General features: G+C 40.3%; 1 protein-coding gene across 2 annotated transcripts in view; it reads right to left on the reverse strand.

The window, feature by feature from the left end:
- RASEF (RAS and EF-hand domain containing) overlaps window positions 1-17,616 on the reverse strand; it is an 88,702-nt gene that overhangs the window by 28,006 nt on the left and 43,080 nt on the right. The window contains exons 5-9 of one of the 2 annotated variants that reach the window (XM_070795030.1): window positions 12,666-12,743; window positions 10,455-10,570; window positions 7,440-7,508; window positions 4,408-4,492; window positions 3,225-3,313 (exon numbers count right to left, since the gene is read on the reverse strand). In XM_070795030.1, coding sequence (XP_070651131.1) covers window positions 3,225-3,313; window positions 4,408-4,492; window positions 7,440-7,508; window positions 10,455-10,570; window positions 12,666-12,743 — 437 coding nt within the window. The remainder of the gene's footprint in view (window positions 1-3,224; window positions 3,314-4,407; window positions 4,493-7,439; window positions 7,509-10,454; window positions 10,571-12,665; window positions 12,744-17,616) is intronic. The other variant, XM_070795031.1, reaches the window with a different exon arrangement.

Raw genomic sequence — 17,616 nt, forward strand, 5'->3', positions numbered from 1 at the left:
AAGAATTGATGCTTTTGAACTGTGGTGATGGAGAAGACTCTTGAGAGTCCCTTGGACTGCAAGGAGATCCAACCAGTCCATTCTGAAGGAGATCAGACCTGGGATTTCTTTGGAAGGAAGGATGGTAAAGCTGAAACTCCAGTACGTTGGCCACCTCATGCGAAGAATTGACTCATTGGAAAAGACTCTGATGCTGGGAGGGATTGGGGGCAGGAGGAGAAGGGGACGACAGAGGATGAGATGGCTGGATGGCATCACTGACTCGATGGACATGAGTCTGGGTGAACTCCGGGAATTGGTGATGGACAGGGAGGCCTGGCGTGCTGCGATTCATGGGGTTGCAAAGAGTCGGACACGACTGAGCGACTGAACTGAACTGAACTGATGTTGGGTTTAGATATACTTACAATTGTTATATCTTCTTGAATCCAAGAATTCATCCCTTGAATGAACTGAATCCAAGGGATTCATTCCTTGATCATTAGTAGTATCCTTTTTCATCTTATGCTATGCTAAGTCACTTCAGTCGTGTCCGACTCTGTGTGACCCCATAGACGGCAGCCCACCAGGCTCCCCCATCCCTGGGATTCTCCAGGCAAGAACACTGGAGTAGGTTGCCATTTCCTTCTCCAATGCATGAAAGTGGAAAGTGAAAGTGAAGTCGCTCAGTCGTGTCCAACTCTTAGCGACCCCATGGACTGCAGCCCACCAGGCTCCTCCGTCCTTGGATTTTCCAGGCAAGAGTACTGGAGTGGGGTGCCATTGCCTTCTCTGTTTCATCTTATAACAGTCTTTATTTTAAAGTCTATTTTGTCTCATATAAGTATTGCTATTCCAGCTTTCTTTGGATTTTCATATGTATGGAAATCCTTTTCCCATCCCTTCACATTCAATCTGTGTGTGTCTCTAGATCTGAAGGGAGTCTCTTGTAGGCTACACATATATGGGTCTTGTTTTTATATCCAGTAACTCTATGTCTTTTGGTTGAAGTATTTAGTCCATTTACATTGTTGATGGGGTGATTTTAGCAGAAACTAATGTCTATGGCTGGGGATTTGTTATGTAAGTGAACGTCGAAATGTCTCTTGTCAGTAATGTTTGGGTAACAAAAGACATATAAATATGTCTCTGGTCAATAAAGTAATTATCAATGTGAAGAATCCTCCTGCCAAGCAGGAGACACGGGTTCGATTCCTGAGTCAGAAAGATCCCCTGGAGAAGGAAATGGCATGCCATTCCAGTATTCTTGCCTCAGAAATCCCATGGATGATGGAGCCTGGCAGGCTACAGAGCATGGGGTTGCAAAAGAGCTGGGACTAACTAAACAAACAAACAAAAACAATCTTATTGTCATTTAAACATTAATTTGGTCTTGTTTTGTAGGTATTTTTTCCCTTTCTTCTTCTTTTCTTTTCTCTTGTGATCTGATGACTAATAAGTTTTACATTAGCATCAAAAAGAAAATAAAATATTAACTTCCTATATCAAGCTGTAACTCCCCCCTAAAGGAACATCAGTCTGGATCATGGTGGCCCTCTAGTGACTGTTCCAGGTTATGAGCACAGAAGTGCTATATTCCTGTCACTTGGAGGCAATGGGATATGATGACTTTGTCCCTTAGTCATATTGCTAAGGAGCTCTTTGTTTAGTACTACCAGCCTTATTCATGGTGCCCACTATTTTCAAAAATGAATCATGGTGAAATTTCTGAAATAATTTTCAGTAATCTAGCTTTTCCCTTATTTGCTTAGAACTGACCTTAAGCGTCAGTAAAGAAAAATAGCATCACACCCATATATTTTAAAAAGTAGTATCTACTTCTCAAAAACAGAAAAGCCAGATGCCTAGAGATACCATTAAATTGTTTTACTTCACAAATCAGTGAAAAAATTCTGATATTTGGATAAAATTTTATTAAAAGTGATCACCAATAACCTTTGAAAATAGACCTTCTGGAAAAGCTATCTGGCCATTTTGCTGTTGCCAAGATATTAGGTGCATTATTCTTTAGCCCAAAAGTTCTCAAATGAAAAGGGAAGGAACATAAAATATGAAAGTGGCATCAGAAGTGGAGGGCCAGAGATCTACAGTTTATGCACTCACTTCTACCATCAAACTTGATACACTACAAAATGAGCCTTCTAAGTAGCAACACTGGACACGTGTGGTAAATCTCCTACATAGGAACCTTCAAGTTGTGAACTTTCAAAGATGTGAACATGCATTCATCAACGTAAGGCATGAGTGAAATTGCCCTCCATCTCCTATTGCTGACAATCCTTCAGCTCTACCATCTCCCACCTCCTCTCCTATCTCCATTCAGTAACTCTTCTTACCTGTTCACTCACAGCCAGCCCCTGTATGCCAGCTGCTGTACTTACTACTGTACTTTCCAAGGTACTGGACTGTAAGATTAAAAATGTTCGCTTTATTTTTTGAGTTTACTTTTTATGTATTATTTATGTGAAAATATTATAAACCTATTACAATACAGTATTATAGAGCAGGTTGTATTAGTTGGGTACCTAGGCAAACTTTGTTAGACTTATGAACAAACTAGACTTGTGAATGTGCTCTTGGAATGGAACTCATTTGTATGTAGGATATTTATTATATATGTACACACATGTATACACAAATATAACCTTTTAGTTTTCATTGCTAGATCTCAAGTAATAGCAGGGCCAATATTTCACTTCATTTGATTAAAAACAGAGCTAAATTCTCACTTCTGGAAAGCCTCTGTGACTCCTTTTGTACATTAACTCATAAACATCTACTCTCTACATTTCTATTTGTTTTGAAAGTTTCCCTTTCCTTGAACATAGCTTGCATAATATATACTGAGCCGCTAAACATTTACAGATTGTTCCAAGAATCTTAACATCATACACCACAACATCCCATATCGTAGTTCCACTGGCTTTCCTGAAACACCTCTTACAAAGGGCACTTCTAAGAAATAAGACATAATAGGGATGAAGTAAGGGTGAGCATACATAAAACCAAGTCATGATAACATCTTAAAGAAATCACTTTGGCCTCTCTGAAACATTCTAAAACACTTTAATCTTTATGTGTTTCATGTTTCAGAAATTCACAGAGAGTAGAAAATAAAAATTAGTGCCCCAAATGTATGCTTTTAATTTACCTCTAAGGAAATGTACTTTCCTTTTAACTTTGATCCAGAATTCAAACAAAAAGTTAAAAAGGTGTTAACATACCTGTCATAGCCCAGAGGTTGAGGAGAATGAAGATTAAATTTAGGACTGCTTCTAGAAACTGTATTCCCTGGTGAGATATTATTTATGCGCTGTAATACATAAAATACAGAAGTAATATTTTGTCATTCCATTTAAACATTTTCTATACATTTTAAAAACCTGTAGTACACTAATTTACTAATGTAGTTGAGAGTTTGGTATCCTATATGAGAAAATGTAAGCACAGATATCAAGGGAAAAAGTGCAACAAATGCCCAAAGGACTCTCTCTCTTCATCTGAAGTCCAAACCATGCCATATAAGCCCTCAAGGGGCATCCTGGCTCCCAGATTTGCCAGGACCTTGCAGTACCAGCTTTGGATTAGTCTCTTCTCAAATCATCATTTGACTTAGTGACTGACTCATCCACACCCAAAGCTGTGGCACTGGAACCCCAACCTTGAAGCTGACCTCCAAAAGTCAGGGAAGAGGCTTTCTGGCTTTCTGGTTGGGAAAAGGTCCTCAAAATTCTAAATGGGCCTTAGTCTGTTTCTGTAGGAGGGTTTAAAAGCCCAAGGTTTCCACTCTGGTGATCTCATAACCACAAAGAACAACCAAAGAGTCTAAATAAACTCCTTGGCCAGAAGCACTCTCCCTCTTCTCTCTACAGGGAAATAGTTATTTGTACCTCCATGAGACATCTTACTTTTTATATTAGTGGTATCTGTGCACATCTTAATTCCTTGCGTGCGTGCAAAGTTGCTTCAGTCGTGTCCAACTCTTTGCAGCCCCATGGACTGTAGCCCACCAGGCTTCTCTGTCTATGGGATTCTCTAGGCAAGAATACTGGAGTGGGTTGCCATTTCCTCCTCCACGGAATCTTCCTGACCCAGTGATGGAACCCATGTCTCTTTTGTCTCCTGCCTGGGAAGCCCCCTTAAGTCCTTACCATACTACAAACTTTTCCAGGATCCAGGCCACATCTTTTATATCTTTCTCTGGTTTTCTGGAACATTGAACAAAGAGTTGGCAAACATCTACACATTATTCAGAGGAGTGGCATATTTTTTAATTTGGGAAAATGTTGCCTCCTTTTATTATAGGAAATTGTTTTCTCTTTCTTATAAGTTCTAAGACACGATTTTTTGATCAAAATACTCTACCACAAGAAAGAAGAAATTGCGTTGTAAAATTCTGTGGCCTACCAAGGCTCTGCTGAGCTTGCTGCAGCTGTTTTCAAGGGCACTCCTTAGGCCGTCGTTACTGTCATGCAGTTTCCTGTTAGCTGTTCTGCAGAGTAAATACATACAATAAAGAAGCAGATAAGAAAAGTATTAGTGGGATCAATGTCACCACTTTCTTTTCAGGCTGTGATGTTCAGAACATGGACCTATTACCTCTTGTAACTTTCTACCACTTCCCTTCAAATCTTCTAAACTGAGATGTTAATTCATTACTAGAAGTGCAATTTAACAATGTGTTAACTCTCTTCAAAGGTCTCCAGGCATTTTAGGAGTGAGTCAGTCATGCTGTGGAAACTGCTTCTCCTTCAGGGAGCTCCACTGTTAAGACAGGTTTGGTGCAGGCCTTTCTGTGCCCTAAAGGCCTGAAGCCAGCTTGCCCCACTTACTCTCTCTCCCCTCCATGCTGGGGGATACATCTGGTGTGTTCTGTCACACTTCTTTCTCCTGGTTCCTCCTACTTGTGGCCTGGTGCTATACTGCCAGGCCACAAGTAAACCAGTTAAAAGCTCCAATGTTACAGCTATATGCAAAAAAATGAAATTAGAACACCTCCTTACACCATACACAAAGAGAAACTTGAAATGGATTAAAGACCTAAATGTAAGACCAGAAACTATAAAACTCTTAGAGGAAAACATAGGTAGAGCACTTGATGACATAAATCAAAGCAAGATCCTCTATGACCCACTTCCTAGAATAATGGAAATAAAACAAAAGTAAGTAAGCGGGACCTAATTAAACTTAAAAGCTTTTGCACAACAAAGGAAACTATAAATAAGGTGAAAAGACAACCCTCAGAGAAAATGCTCATTTTCTCCCAAAGGAAACAACTGACAAAGGATTAATTTCCAAAATATATAAGCAGCTCATACAACTCAATACCAGAAAAACAAACAACCCAATCAAAAAGTGGGAAAAAGATCTAAACAGACATTTCTCCAAAGAAGACATACAGATGGCTAACAAACACGTGAAAAGATGCTCAATACTGCTCATTTTAGGGGAAATGCAAATCAAAACTACAATGAGATATCACCTCACACTGGTCAGAATGGCCATCATCAAAAAGTCTACAAACAACAAATGCTGAAGAGGGTGTGGAAAAAAGGGAACCCTCTTGCACTGTTGGTGGGAATGTAAATTGATAAAGCCACTATGAAAGACAGTTTGGTGATTTCTTTAAAAAACTAGGAATAAAACCACCATAAGACCCAGCAAGCCCACTCCTAGGCATATACCCTGAGGAAACCAAAACTGAAAAAGACACATGTATCCCATTGTTCAGTGTAGCACTATTTACAATAGCTAGAACATGGAAGCAACCTAGATGTCCATCAGCAGATGAATGGATAAAGAAATTTTGGTACATATACACAATGGAATATTTCTCAGCCATAAAAAAGAACACATTTGAACAGTTCTAATGAGGTGGATAAACCTAGAGCCTATTATACAGTGTGAAGTAAGTCAGAAAGTTAATATCATATACTAACGCATATATGTCGAATCTAGAAAGATGGTACTGGATAATTTATCTACAGGGCAGCAATGGAGAAAGACATAGAGAACAGACTTATGGACATGGGGGGAGGGCAGGAGAGGGTGAGATGTATGGAGAGAGTAACATGGAAACTTACATTACCATATGTAAAACAGATAGCCAATGGGAATTTGCTATATGTCTCAGGGAACTCAAACAGGGTTCTGTAGCAACCTAGAGGGGAGGGATAGGGAGGGAGGTGGGAGGGAGGTTCAAGAGGAAAGGGACATATGTGTACCTTATGGCTGATTTATGTTGAGGTTAGACAGAAAACAACAAAATTCTGTAAAGCAATTATCCTTCAATTAAAAAATAAATTAATTTAAAAAAAGCTCCAATATTGACTCAGGATTCAAACCCCAACTCAGGCACTTACTTTCCATATATCTTACAGAAGCCATTTAAACAGCCAGAGCCTCAGCAACCTCTAAAATCAAATAGTCTCTGCCTTAGAGACCAGCTACTCTTTCCCTGCTTCAGGTTTATTCATCCTTCAGAACTCAATTCAATTGTTTCTTCCTCCAGAAACACTTTCTGGACCTTCCTGGATAGGAGAATGCCCTTATAAGATGCATGGCTCCCCTTGGCCCCCCTCTCTCCTTTGGCACGTTATATTTAGAAGTACTGATCAGGTTCCATCTTCTTCCCCTAGACTAGCCCATAAGGAGAGAGGCTGAGTGCCTCTCTGAGTGTCAGCTCCTGGTATACCTGAACCATAAAAGGTGCTAAATGAAAACCTGCTGAATAAATGAATTAACAGGATTTTTATAACATATCAACTCTATCAGTGCCACAGGTGAGGCTTAATAAGCATTTGTAATGGTGAAAAAAATCATCAAGCCTGACCTGACATTACCTGAGGGAAGTAAAACCAGAAGAAAATATTGCCTGGGAGAAAAGAGAGAAAGGGCGTCAGGGAAGAGGGAGGTTTTGTCAGTGAGGTCCTCAGAGAATGGATTCTGCAGCTTAGTTGCAGAGTTGACAGAGCAGGTGCAATATTTCCAAGAGATTTAAAAAAAAGAAGAAAAGCATACTGCTAACCAGGCACAACAGACTGAGCGAGAATGATCGTGTAAGACTGGTTGATGTGACAAGCACTATGAGGGATGCCTGAGGCCTCTCAGTGTGCCAAGCTGCACAGAAAGCTGATGAGGTCAGGGCTGTTGTTCTTTCCAGTATAATAAATCTATTATAAAGATGCGCTGGACATACCAACCTGATTTAAGAGGACTTCTAGAGAATTCTAATCTTGTTCCTGGATTGGAGGAGTTTATGTAGGATGAGCAGCATCAGAAAGCTAAACTGATGTGCTAAAGTCACCATATCAAGAAGGAACATGTGTGGCTCTCCGAACCCAGCCTCTGATATATGGCAACTCGTGTTATATGTGGCACATGTTTTACTAACAAAATGTAAGTTAAATCTAAGTGTGATGAGAAATATGAGAACTTACTGGAGTATTTCAATTTGCCTCTCAAGACTATTTCGATCTTCTGTGTATTCTCGGATTATTTCCAGATCCCTGTAAAATTACATTTTATGTTTGAATGAGCATTAGGTGTTCAGTCCTGCCTTACCTGTACCTACTCTCCCAGACTCCTTTCCACCTCTTCCAAAGTCCTGTGTCCTTGACCATGGTTTCTATCTCTCCATGCTCCTGCTCAGATTCCCTCAGCCCACTAGCAGCCTCTTCTCCCCTGTGAGCCACAAGCATACCCACACCTCTGCTTCCTCCTGCAAGGCTCTGCTTCCTCCATTCCCCTTTGCAGCATCCACAGCTCCTCCACCCCAGCCCACTGCTCTGGCTCTGTTCCTTACCGGGACTGAAACCCTGGTCTTCTACTAAGCCTGTTCTCCACAGGCGCTCACATTACCCATTCAACCCAACTCACTCTCTCACCTCTGACTCTTCTCTGCTCATTCCAAGCCTTACTGCTATTGCTGCTAAGTTGCTTCAGTCGTGTTCAACTCTGTGCGACCCCAGAGATGGCAGCCTACCAGGCTCCTCTATCCCTGGGATTCTCCAGGCAAACACTGGAGTGGGTTGCCATTTCCTTCTCCAGTGCATGAAAGTGAAAAGTGAAAGTGAAGTCTCTTAGTCGTGTCCAACTCTTCGTGACCCCATGGACTGTAGCCCACGAGGTTCCTCCATCCATGGGATTTTCCAGGTAAGAGTACTGGAGTGCGGTACCATCAAGCCTTACACAACCCCTGCTGCTGCTGCTGCTAAGTCGCTTCAATAGTGTCCAACTCTGTGCGACCCCATAGATGGCAGCCCATCAGGTTCCCCTGTCCCTGGGATTCTCCAGGCAAGAACACTGGAGTGGGTTGCCATTTCCTTCTCCAATGCATGAAGGTGAAAAGTGAAAGTGAAGTAGCTCAGTCCTGTCCGACTCTGAGCGACCCCATGGACTACAGCCTACTGGGCTCCTCCGTCCACAGGATTTTCCAGGCAAGAGTACTGGAGTGGGGTGCCATCGCCTTCTCCGTACGCAACCCCAATCCCAGCTATATTAATACTCCTTTCTCATCTCTGTGCTCCCAGTCCTGCTGGCCCAATCCCAGCTATATTAATACTCCTTTCTCATCTCTGTGCTCCCAGTCCTGCTGGCCCAATCCCAGCTATATTAATACTCCTTTCTCATCTCTGTGCTCCCAGTCCTGCTGGCCCTCCCCTCCCCACCCTAAGCCACAGAGGGATCCACAGAACTAGGCTTTCTCTGTTCACTATAAACTCATGCTCAGCAAGTCCTCTGTTGCTTTATTATGAAGCAGTCCTGGCCTTCTCCTTAAAATGTCCATTCAGAACATCAGCCACTTCCCTCCAGCCCCTATCCCACCCCAGCCCCATTTCTAAGCAGACAACCCCCATCACTATCTTCCCCAGACCCCCAGGCTGTCAAATTTTGTCCCTAATAACTAACTTGCCCATTTGCACTCTTGATAAAGCTATAAGTGTCCCAATTGTCTCTAGGAATTTAAGTTCCTTAGCCAAAAATTCTGGGACCTTACATTACAGCCTTAAACTAGTTTTAAAACTTTTAAAATTTTTTAAACTTTTGCCTTTCCATTCAAAATATCTTTTTCTGTCCACTGGCCTGACCACTGTTGCCCAAACTAGTCATGTCCCTCCTTATGTCCTTGCCTCTGCTTTGGGTTTTGCCACACATGGAATGTCTCTGAGATTCTTTTTCCATCTGTAAAATGAGGATAAGGAAAGGTCCTATTGCATAGGAAACTGTGACTGAGTTAATGCTAATGAAGTACTAAAGACAGTGTCAGGCAGTTGTCAGTGGGACCTGTGTTACTTGTTGACAAGCTAACTCAAGTGTCTCTTCTTTAATAAAGTCTCCACCTTTCTGAACTAAAAGAACACTTTGTCTACCATCTCACGGCAATAAACGCAACGTGTGACACTGCTGGTGGTATTGTTTCTGACATTGTTGAGTTCTTATACTGTTTAACTCCGTAACCTTTTAGGTTTTAAGTTTCCCAACTAAATTTGAAGTTCTCAAGAGCAGAGGCCACATCTTTTCTTTTTTTAAAATGTACTCCACACTCATAACTCCTTATCTAGCTCAGGGTGTATATAGTAAACACTTAATAAATGTATGACTGCTTTTCACTGTGCGTGGGCATGCTCAGTCATGTCTGATCCTTGCATCCTCATAGACTGTAGCTCACCAGGCTCCTCTTATCTATGGAATTTCCCAGGCAAGAATACTGAAGTGGGTTGCCATTTCTTACTTCGGGGGATCTTCCTGACTCAGGGACCGAACTCAGATCTCCTGCATTGGCGGGTGGATTTTTTTTACCACTGAGCCACCTGGGGAAGCTTTCCATTACAGGATCTTAATTCTGAATAAGGTTGGTGAAACAACAAACAAAACACAAGGTATTTTTCTCAAGTGTACATGTACTAGGGGATACATGCATATAGTCATGCATATAGATGCATTTTCATATTTACAATACTCCTATATAAATATCTATGTGTATCTTCCCTATGTATAATTACATGCCTTTGTGTGTACTAGATCCTATATTATTATGTGTGTGTTAGATCCTATATTATTAACACCATATTGCAAAACTAAAGCATAGTAAAAATAAAATGACTTGCCTATGTTGCAGGGCTGGAGTTTCTACCTTCAAAGCACCTCAGTTAGCACTGCCTCTTGATACTTTAGGTATATTCTTCTGCTCCCATTTAATTCAAGCATTTCTAAGCCCTCCACTGTTCTGAGCAGTCAATAATTAAACTAATGAATCAGTTTGTTTTTTAAAAAATTAAAAACATAAGAATCACTAGATCTGACACTAAACATAAAATCTTTAGAAAGCAAAGAAAATATTAGCAAACTTAATAAATAACTCCTTATTACTACATAGCTAAGCTTCATTCACATGGATGTTACCTAAATAAACATTCCATTCAAACTACAAAGTAAAATGTGAAGTTTCATACCTTTCAGAATTCAGACTCTGATCAGCATAATCACTTTTCAAAGAATCTAATTCACTCTGAAGAAAGGCTATGTTTGTCTGTGCTTCTAAAAGATCTTTCTTAACTTTCTGATTTTCCTAGAGGAAAGGAACAGTGCAGGTCATTAGACTCAGAGTTTCTTCCACAGGGAGACATGAAGTCAAGTACAGTTTAACTTTCCCACATGTCACTCTCACCCCTCCACTGTCTTCAAACCTTGGTGTTCAAAGAACTAATTATCAATTCAAGGTAATTTTAAATTTTAATAAAGTTTTAAAATGTCAAAATTAAATCCTCAAAGTTGTTGTTGTTGTTGTTCTTCTTTTTTAAATACTTGGCCATTTGGTGCCAAACTACAACAGTAAGAGTTTATCATGATGATTCTTTAACATGTAATTGGTAAAACAATGGAGACCAAACATTTAAACATCTGCTTTACTTAATGAGAGCTGTGGAATTACTGATAGTGTGTGGAATTGACAGTATCTATTACCAGGTAGATGGGCTACTTTTCATAATACATCCTATTACCTAATATTATTAACTTTTATACTTAAAAATAAGCCTGTGTGGTTAGGAAATTTCTATATTTTTCTTAAAAACAAAAGAGAAAGAACAAAAAAAAAATCACTGGAAGTTTCTGGTTAAATATGGTAGACTGGGCACATGAACTAGTCTTATTTCCCTTTTGAGACCCTATTAACATGAAATACCAAAGGAAATAAACGAATAAAAGAATGGAAGAGGGGCCAGTCAACAGCCAAGTGATCTAAAAACATTGCTGGAAAAAGGAAACTGGATGGCAATGCGCTGACAAAGGGAAGAAAGAAGGGGAAAATGAGGTCCAGATGATGGGTGTTGAAGGTTCTGCTGTAGAGCAGAGCAGAGACAACTGGTCAGGCAGAAGCCCAGAGAGTGAGAAAGAGGGCTGAAAACAGAGATTAAAATTGTGTATTAAGTCATGCTGCCTCTCAAGCCCATACCTGCTCTTACTCTAGGAAAGAAGAGCAGAAAGCCAGAGCTGATTCCAAAGGCAACAAGTTATTTAAAAATAACTGAATGATTCCCCAAAGGAAAGCTACGCCTTCTCTTTGTACATATCCATGCCTCATGCATATGGTACCTGGGGTTCCACGTTTGACAGCCAGCTTCACATAGAGAGCTCCAAGCAGACTGTCTTTCAGAAGAGAGGCCCTGAAGTAAACAGATCTATTTTCCTAGCTGCACAGGAATCATACATTGGCTACCTGAAATGGTCAGAAATTCCAAGGTGACATTTGAGTAGCAAATTTAAAAAGCAATCAATCCAATAAGAATTGAAATCTCCTGGACTCCAAAACTTCTCCAATATTTTCAGGAGATGAAAAAACAAATTCCATGTACTGCAAAGAATAGATAGAAGTTGCAAGGTATCAGGGATATGAAGATGGCAGAGTTTCTTTTTATAAGTAACCAAAAACCCCACCAAGAGAATCCAAGAGAAGTAAGCAACTCTTTAAAGTCATGATTCAAGCATAAAACCAACTAAGAGGTAGCAAAATCTGGAACTGGTAGTGCATAAATGGATCCTAACCACAAAGCTGGGGGACCTTCTCTTTTTGAGTGACACAGGGATAATAAGTGGAGAGAAATAAATGCAATTCTAGCTCATTCATGCTCACTTCTTGGCTCTGCAGGGGAGAATATTTAGATTCATAATAAAGGAAATATTCATTATTGGCTTTCAGTGTTTGAGTCAACCTAGAAACTAAAGAAAATAATGATGATGAAACAGATATAGATATTATCAGTTCTGGGAACAGAAATACTAGAGATATTGTCAGCAGAAGATGGAAAGGGACAGCAAGAGGAAGGATAGGGCAATAAGACCTCATCTTACAAAGCTAGGGAAACAGATCTGAGTTGATGTTATATGAATGCAGGGGTTAACTAATAAATGTTTAAAGGTCACATAATCATTGCTCTGAGTGAAAAATAAAAGCATTTACAATAGGTATTAGGTAACAGACTGAGGGAAAAGTCTGCCAAAAATGTAACACCTTTAGTCAGAGGTATTTCAAAGACTCTCTAACTGTAGTATTAATTTCTCTTTAAGTTTTTATTCCTGGAACACTGAAATCATAGCATGATTTTATTTAAGAAACAGTAGTCTAACAGGAAATACATTACTGAGAATGAAAAGGTAATTCTTACCATTGATAAATCATAAATTTGTTTCTTTAATGCAGCCACATCTTGTTTCTGACTTATGTGTTTTGATTGTTCTTCTAGCTGAAAGAGCAAGTAAAAGTTGAACATTTACAAATTCACTTTTAGTTGGTTCCACTAAGTTTAGGAATATATTCACATTCAGATCTGGGAATTCTAAACGTCTTCAATTTTGAACATTATACAACCACATAAATCATTAAATTAGATGTAATCCATAAGAATTTGAAATTTTGCTTTAAATAATTAAAATCTTTGAAATGCAGGTTTATTTATTTTTTCCAAGTCGTACTTTTAAAAAATTTATTTATTTTAATTGGAGGCTAATTACTTTATAATATTGTGGTAGTTTTTGCCATACATTGACATGAATCAGCCATGGGTGTACATGTGTCCCCTTGTTACAAACCCCCCTCCCACCTCCCTCCCCATCCCATCCCTCTGGGTTGTCCCAGTGCACCGGCTTTGAGTGCCCTGTTTCATGCATCGAACTTGGACTGGTCATCTATTTCACATATGGTAATATACGTGTTTCAATGCTATTTTCTCAAATCATCACACACTCGCCTTCTCCTAGAGTCTAAAACTCTGTTCTTTATATCTATGTCTCTTTTTTTGCTGTCTCGCATATAAGGTCATCGTTACCATCTTTCTAAATTCCATATATATGCGATAATATACTGTATTGGTGTTTTTCTTTCTGACTTACTTTACTCTGTATAAGAGGCTCCAGTTTCATCCACCTCATTAGAAATGACTCAAACGCGTTTTTTTAATAGCTGAGTAATATTTCATTGTGTATATGTACCACAACTGTTTTATCCATTTATCTGCCGATGGACATCTAGGTTGCTTCCATGTCCTAGCTATTGTAAACAGTGCTGCGATGAACATTGGGGTACACGTGTCTCTTTCAACTCTGGTATCTTTGGTGTGTATGCCCAGCAGTGGGATTGCTGGGTCATATGGCAGTTCTATTTCATTTTTTAAGGAATCTCCACACTGTTCTCCATAGTGGCTGTACTAGTTTGCATTCCCACCAACAGTGTAACAGGGTTCCCTTTTCTCCACACCCTCTCCAGCATTTATTGCTTGTAGACTTTTTGATAGCAGCCATTCTGATTAGCGTGAGATGGTACCTCATTGTGGTTTTGATTTGCATTTCTATGATAATGAGTGATGTTGAGCATCTTTTCATGTGTTTGTTAGCCATCTGTATGTCTTCTTTGGAGAAATGTCTGTTTAGTTCTTTGGCCCATTTTTTTGATTGGGTTGTTTATTTTTCTTGTATTGAGCTGCATGAGCTGCTTGTATATTTTTGAGATTAATTCTCTGTCAGTTGTTTCATTTGCTATTATTTTCTCCCATTCTGAAGGCTGTCTTTTCACCTTGCTTATAGTTTCCTTTGTTGTGCAAAAGCTTTTAAGTTTAATTAGGTCCCATTTGTTTATTTTTGCTTTTATTTCCAATACTCTGGGAGGTGGGTCCTAGAGGATCCTGCTGTGATTTATGTCAGAGAGTGTTCTGCCTGTTTTCCTCTAGGAGTTTTATAGTTTCTGGTCTTACATTTAGATCTTTAATCCATTTTTAGTTTATTTTTGTGTATGGTATTAGGAAGTGTTCTAGTTTCACTCTTTTACAAGTGGTTAACCAGTTTTCCCAGCACCACTTGTTAAAGAGATTGTCTTTTCTCCATTGTATATTCTTGCCTCTTTTGTCAAAAACAAAGGTGTCCATAGGTTTGTGGATTTATCTCTGGGCTTTCTATTTTGTTCCATTGATCTGTATTTCTGTCTTTGTGCCAGTACCATACTATCTTGATGACTGTAGCTTTGTAGTAACTTTGAAGTCAGGCAGGTTGATTCCTCCAGTGCCATTCTTCTTTTTAAGATTGCTTTTGCTATTCAAGGTTTTTTGTGTTTAAATACAAATTGTGAAATTATTTGTTCTAGTTCTGTGAAAAATACCATTGGTAGCTTGATAGGGATTGCATTGAATATATAGATTGCTTTGGGTAATATACTCATTTTCACTATATTGATTCTTTCAATCCATGAACATGGTATGTTCTCCATCTATTTGTGTCCTCTTTGATTTCACCAGTGTTTTATAGTTTTATATATATAGGTCTTTTGTTTCTTTAGGTAGATATATTCCTAAGTATTTTATTCTTTTCATTGCAATGGTGAATGGAATTGTTCCCTTAATCTATTATGGGCAGTGTGGGGTCAGTTCAGTTTAAGATAGTTCCTTGTTCCAGCCTTTATTTGTTCTCAAGGTCTATAGGCCCCCTCCAATGCATAGTCAATGTTAACTACAGGGTTTAATCTGTTGCACCTGTCACTTCTGGAGCAGTTCCCTCTTGTTTGTTTATTTTGCCTTCCTCTGTTTGCAAGTCTCTTCAGTGTCCAATTTCTGCCCTGACACAAGGGGGTAAAAGGGGTCACTTATTTAGGCTCACTTGTTCAGTTGTGTTGTGGGGAGGGAGGGACACTGCAAACAAATATTGCTGGTGTGTGTGTGGGGACTGCTTGCAGTGTATGGACTAGAGGACCCTGCTGTGATTTATGTCAGAGAGTGTTCTGCCTGGGTCTGCCACAGCTCAAGGCAGCATGTGCTTCCCGGGTCTATACTGCTCAGGCTCCAGGGTGGTCTGCAAGGGCACTGTCTGAAGTGGGCCCTACATTTCATACATTTCCCAGGTCTAAGTCTGTCAGGTTCTTGTGTACTCTGCAAGGGCATAGACATGGATTGGTGTGCATTTTGCACCCTTCCCAGCTCTGAGCAATTCAGGTGACCAGGTGCTTGGTGAGCACACTGTCCTGGGGGACCATGCATCTTAATCACCTCCCTGGTCCCAGCCACTCAGGGTGCTTTATGAGAGCACCATCTCAGCTGTGCCATGTGTCTCCTCTGGGGAGCTGATCTCAGGCTGCAACCCTCCTGGCAGATGTCAACCATCCAGGATCCCATGAAGACATGGTTAGCAACTGGAAGCATGCTCACAGTTTGGTGGAAGATGCTGTCTCTGGGGCCGAGACTGTAGCAGCCCCTTGCCTTCTGGCTCTGGCTGTCACATGCCTGCCTCTGGGAGGATGGAGTGAAGGGGCTTGTGTGCAGCCACCTAGCTCTCCTTTGGTATTCGTTCAATCCATTTTTTTGTGAATGGGCCAGGTGAACATTAGAGCTTTTGCGGGAAAGTTCTTTTTTTTTTTCTCTCTCTGGTGATCCCACAGTTCGGGTTGCTTACCTCACGTTAGCTTCCTCAGATTGCCCTCAGGCATTCAGGCCTAGTCCTTACTTTAAGCACTGATGATACAGCCCACATCTCCCTGCCCAGTGCCCTGCTCACTGGTGGTAGATGCAGGCGTCTGGGCTACTTCTCCACTGGCAGTTGCGGTTAGGCTTTGAACAAGCTATTAAACCTGGAACTCAATGTCCTCAGCTGTAAAAGTGGGAAACTTATACTTTCCTCAGACAAAGTTTGAGAATTCGATTTTCTTAAATAATGAAGAAGAGGGTTAATAAGCTACACAGTCAATAAAATGTCAGTTATTGTGGTTAGACAGGACAGTTTATTATTAATCCCATTTTACAGATGAGAAGCTAACCATCAGAATCATGAAGCCAATTGTCCCAGGTGTTACAGGAAGGAATTGGCACAGCCTCGATAAAGACTCAGGTCTCATCACTCCTGACTCTTACTGTTCAGTGCCTTTTTGGTCTTCATCATTATGTTGTATGAGGGCAAGAAATTCTTGTGTCTCCTCTTTTTTTATTAAAATATTTATTTATTTATTTTTGGCTGCGTCAGGTCTTAGCTGTGCATGTGGGATCTTTGTTGTGGTGGGTAGGCTCCAGAGTGCTTGGGCTCAGCAGCTGCAGCCTGCATGCTTAGTTGCCCCATGGCATGTGGGATCTTAGTTCCCTGACCAGGGACTGAACGTGTGTCCCCTGCAATGGCAGACAGATTCTTAACCACTGGACCACCAGTGAAGTCCCTCTGTGTCTCCTCTTGCAAACATAATCTTAGTATAATGATTTGGGATGACATGGAAATAAGTAAGGACAGGGACTAGGAGAATCTATGACTCTAGCATAAAGCAAAGGATTGGTCCATTCAAATTCTGTAATACAAGCATTGTATTATGGTCTAATGACCTCTGGAAATCACATACAAGGTTGACATTGATAATACTTTTCCAAGAAGAATGCTGGGGAGAAATCTTAATATGTCAGAGGTTTAAATTACAATAACCCACAAAATACAGTTGTCACTTAATCTCATTCAGTATGAGCACTGAAAGGAGCATTAAAGGTTATCGTATGACCGATCAGAGAAGCAAAGTGATGTGCCCACATTCACAGTGCCACTTGCAGGGACAATTATTTTTTAAGTACCTATTTTTATTTTAGCTAAGATATTTCTATTAGTTATAGAGACAATCCACATGCAGGAAGTGAATCCAATACTGTGCTGGAGACAATGTATATCAGCAGGTGAGAGCCTATTTATTTTAAGCATCTCTTCCCAAACTGCATTCAGTGATGTCAACTTGGCAGCTTGAAATTGGTAATGGTGGAAATATTTATACTATGGAAATTGGCAAATATCAGAAATCCTCCTTCTTTCCTCCCCTTTCCAGAACCTGCTTTTTTTTTTTAGGCTGTGCCAGGTGTGGCATGTGGGATCTTACCCCCATCAGGGATTTAACCCACGACCCCTGCAAGGGAAGCTCAGAGTCCTAACCACTGGACCACAGGGGAACTCCTCCAGAGCCTGTTGTTAAACACCTACCAGCAAACCACACAGTAAAATGGACCCTAATCTTTAGAAAACAAATAGAACAAAGGCCAAAACCAATCACACCTTTGCTTTCACTTCAACAGATTCTCTCCCACCCTGTGCTCTGATCAGGGGTCCTCTAGATCTGGA

Source organism: Bos indicus, chromosome 8, assembly GCF_029378745.1.
Source record: "Bos indicus isolate NIAB-ARS_2022 breed Sahiwal x Tharparkar chromosome 8, NIAB-ARS_B.indTharparkar_mat_pri_1.0, whole genome shotgun sequence".
NCBI lineage: Eukaryota > Metazoa > Chordata > Mammalia > Artiodactyla > Bovidae > Bos > Bos indicus.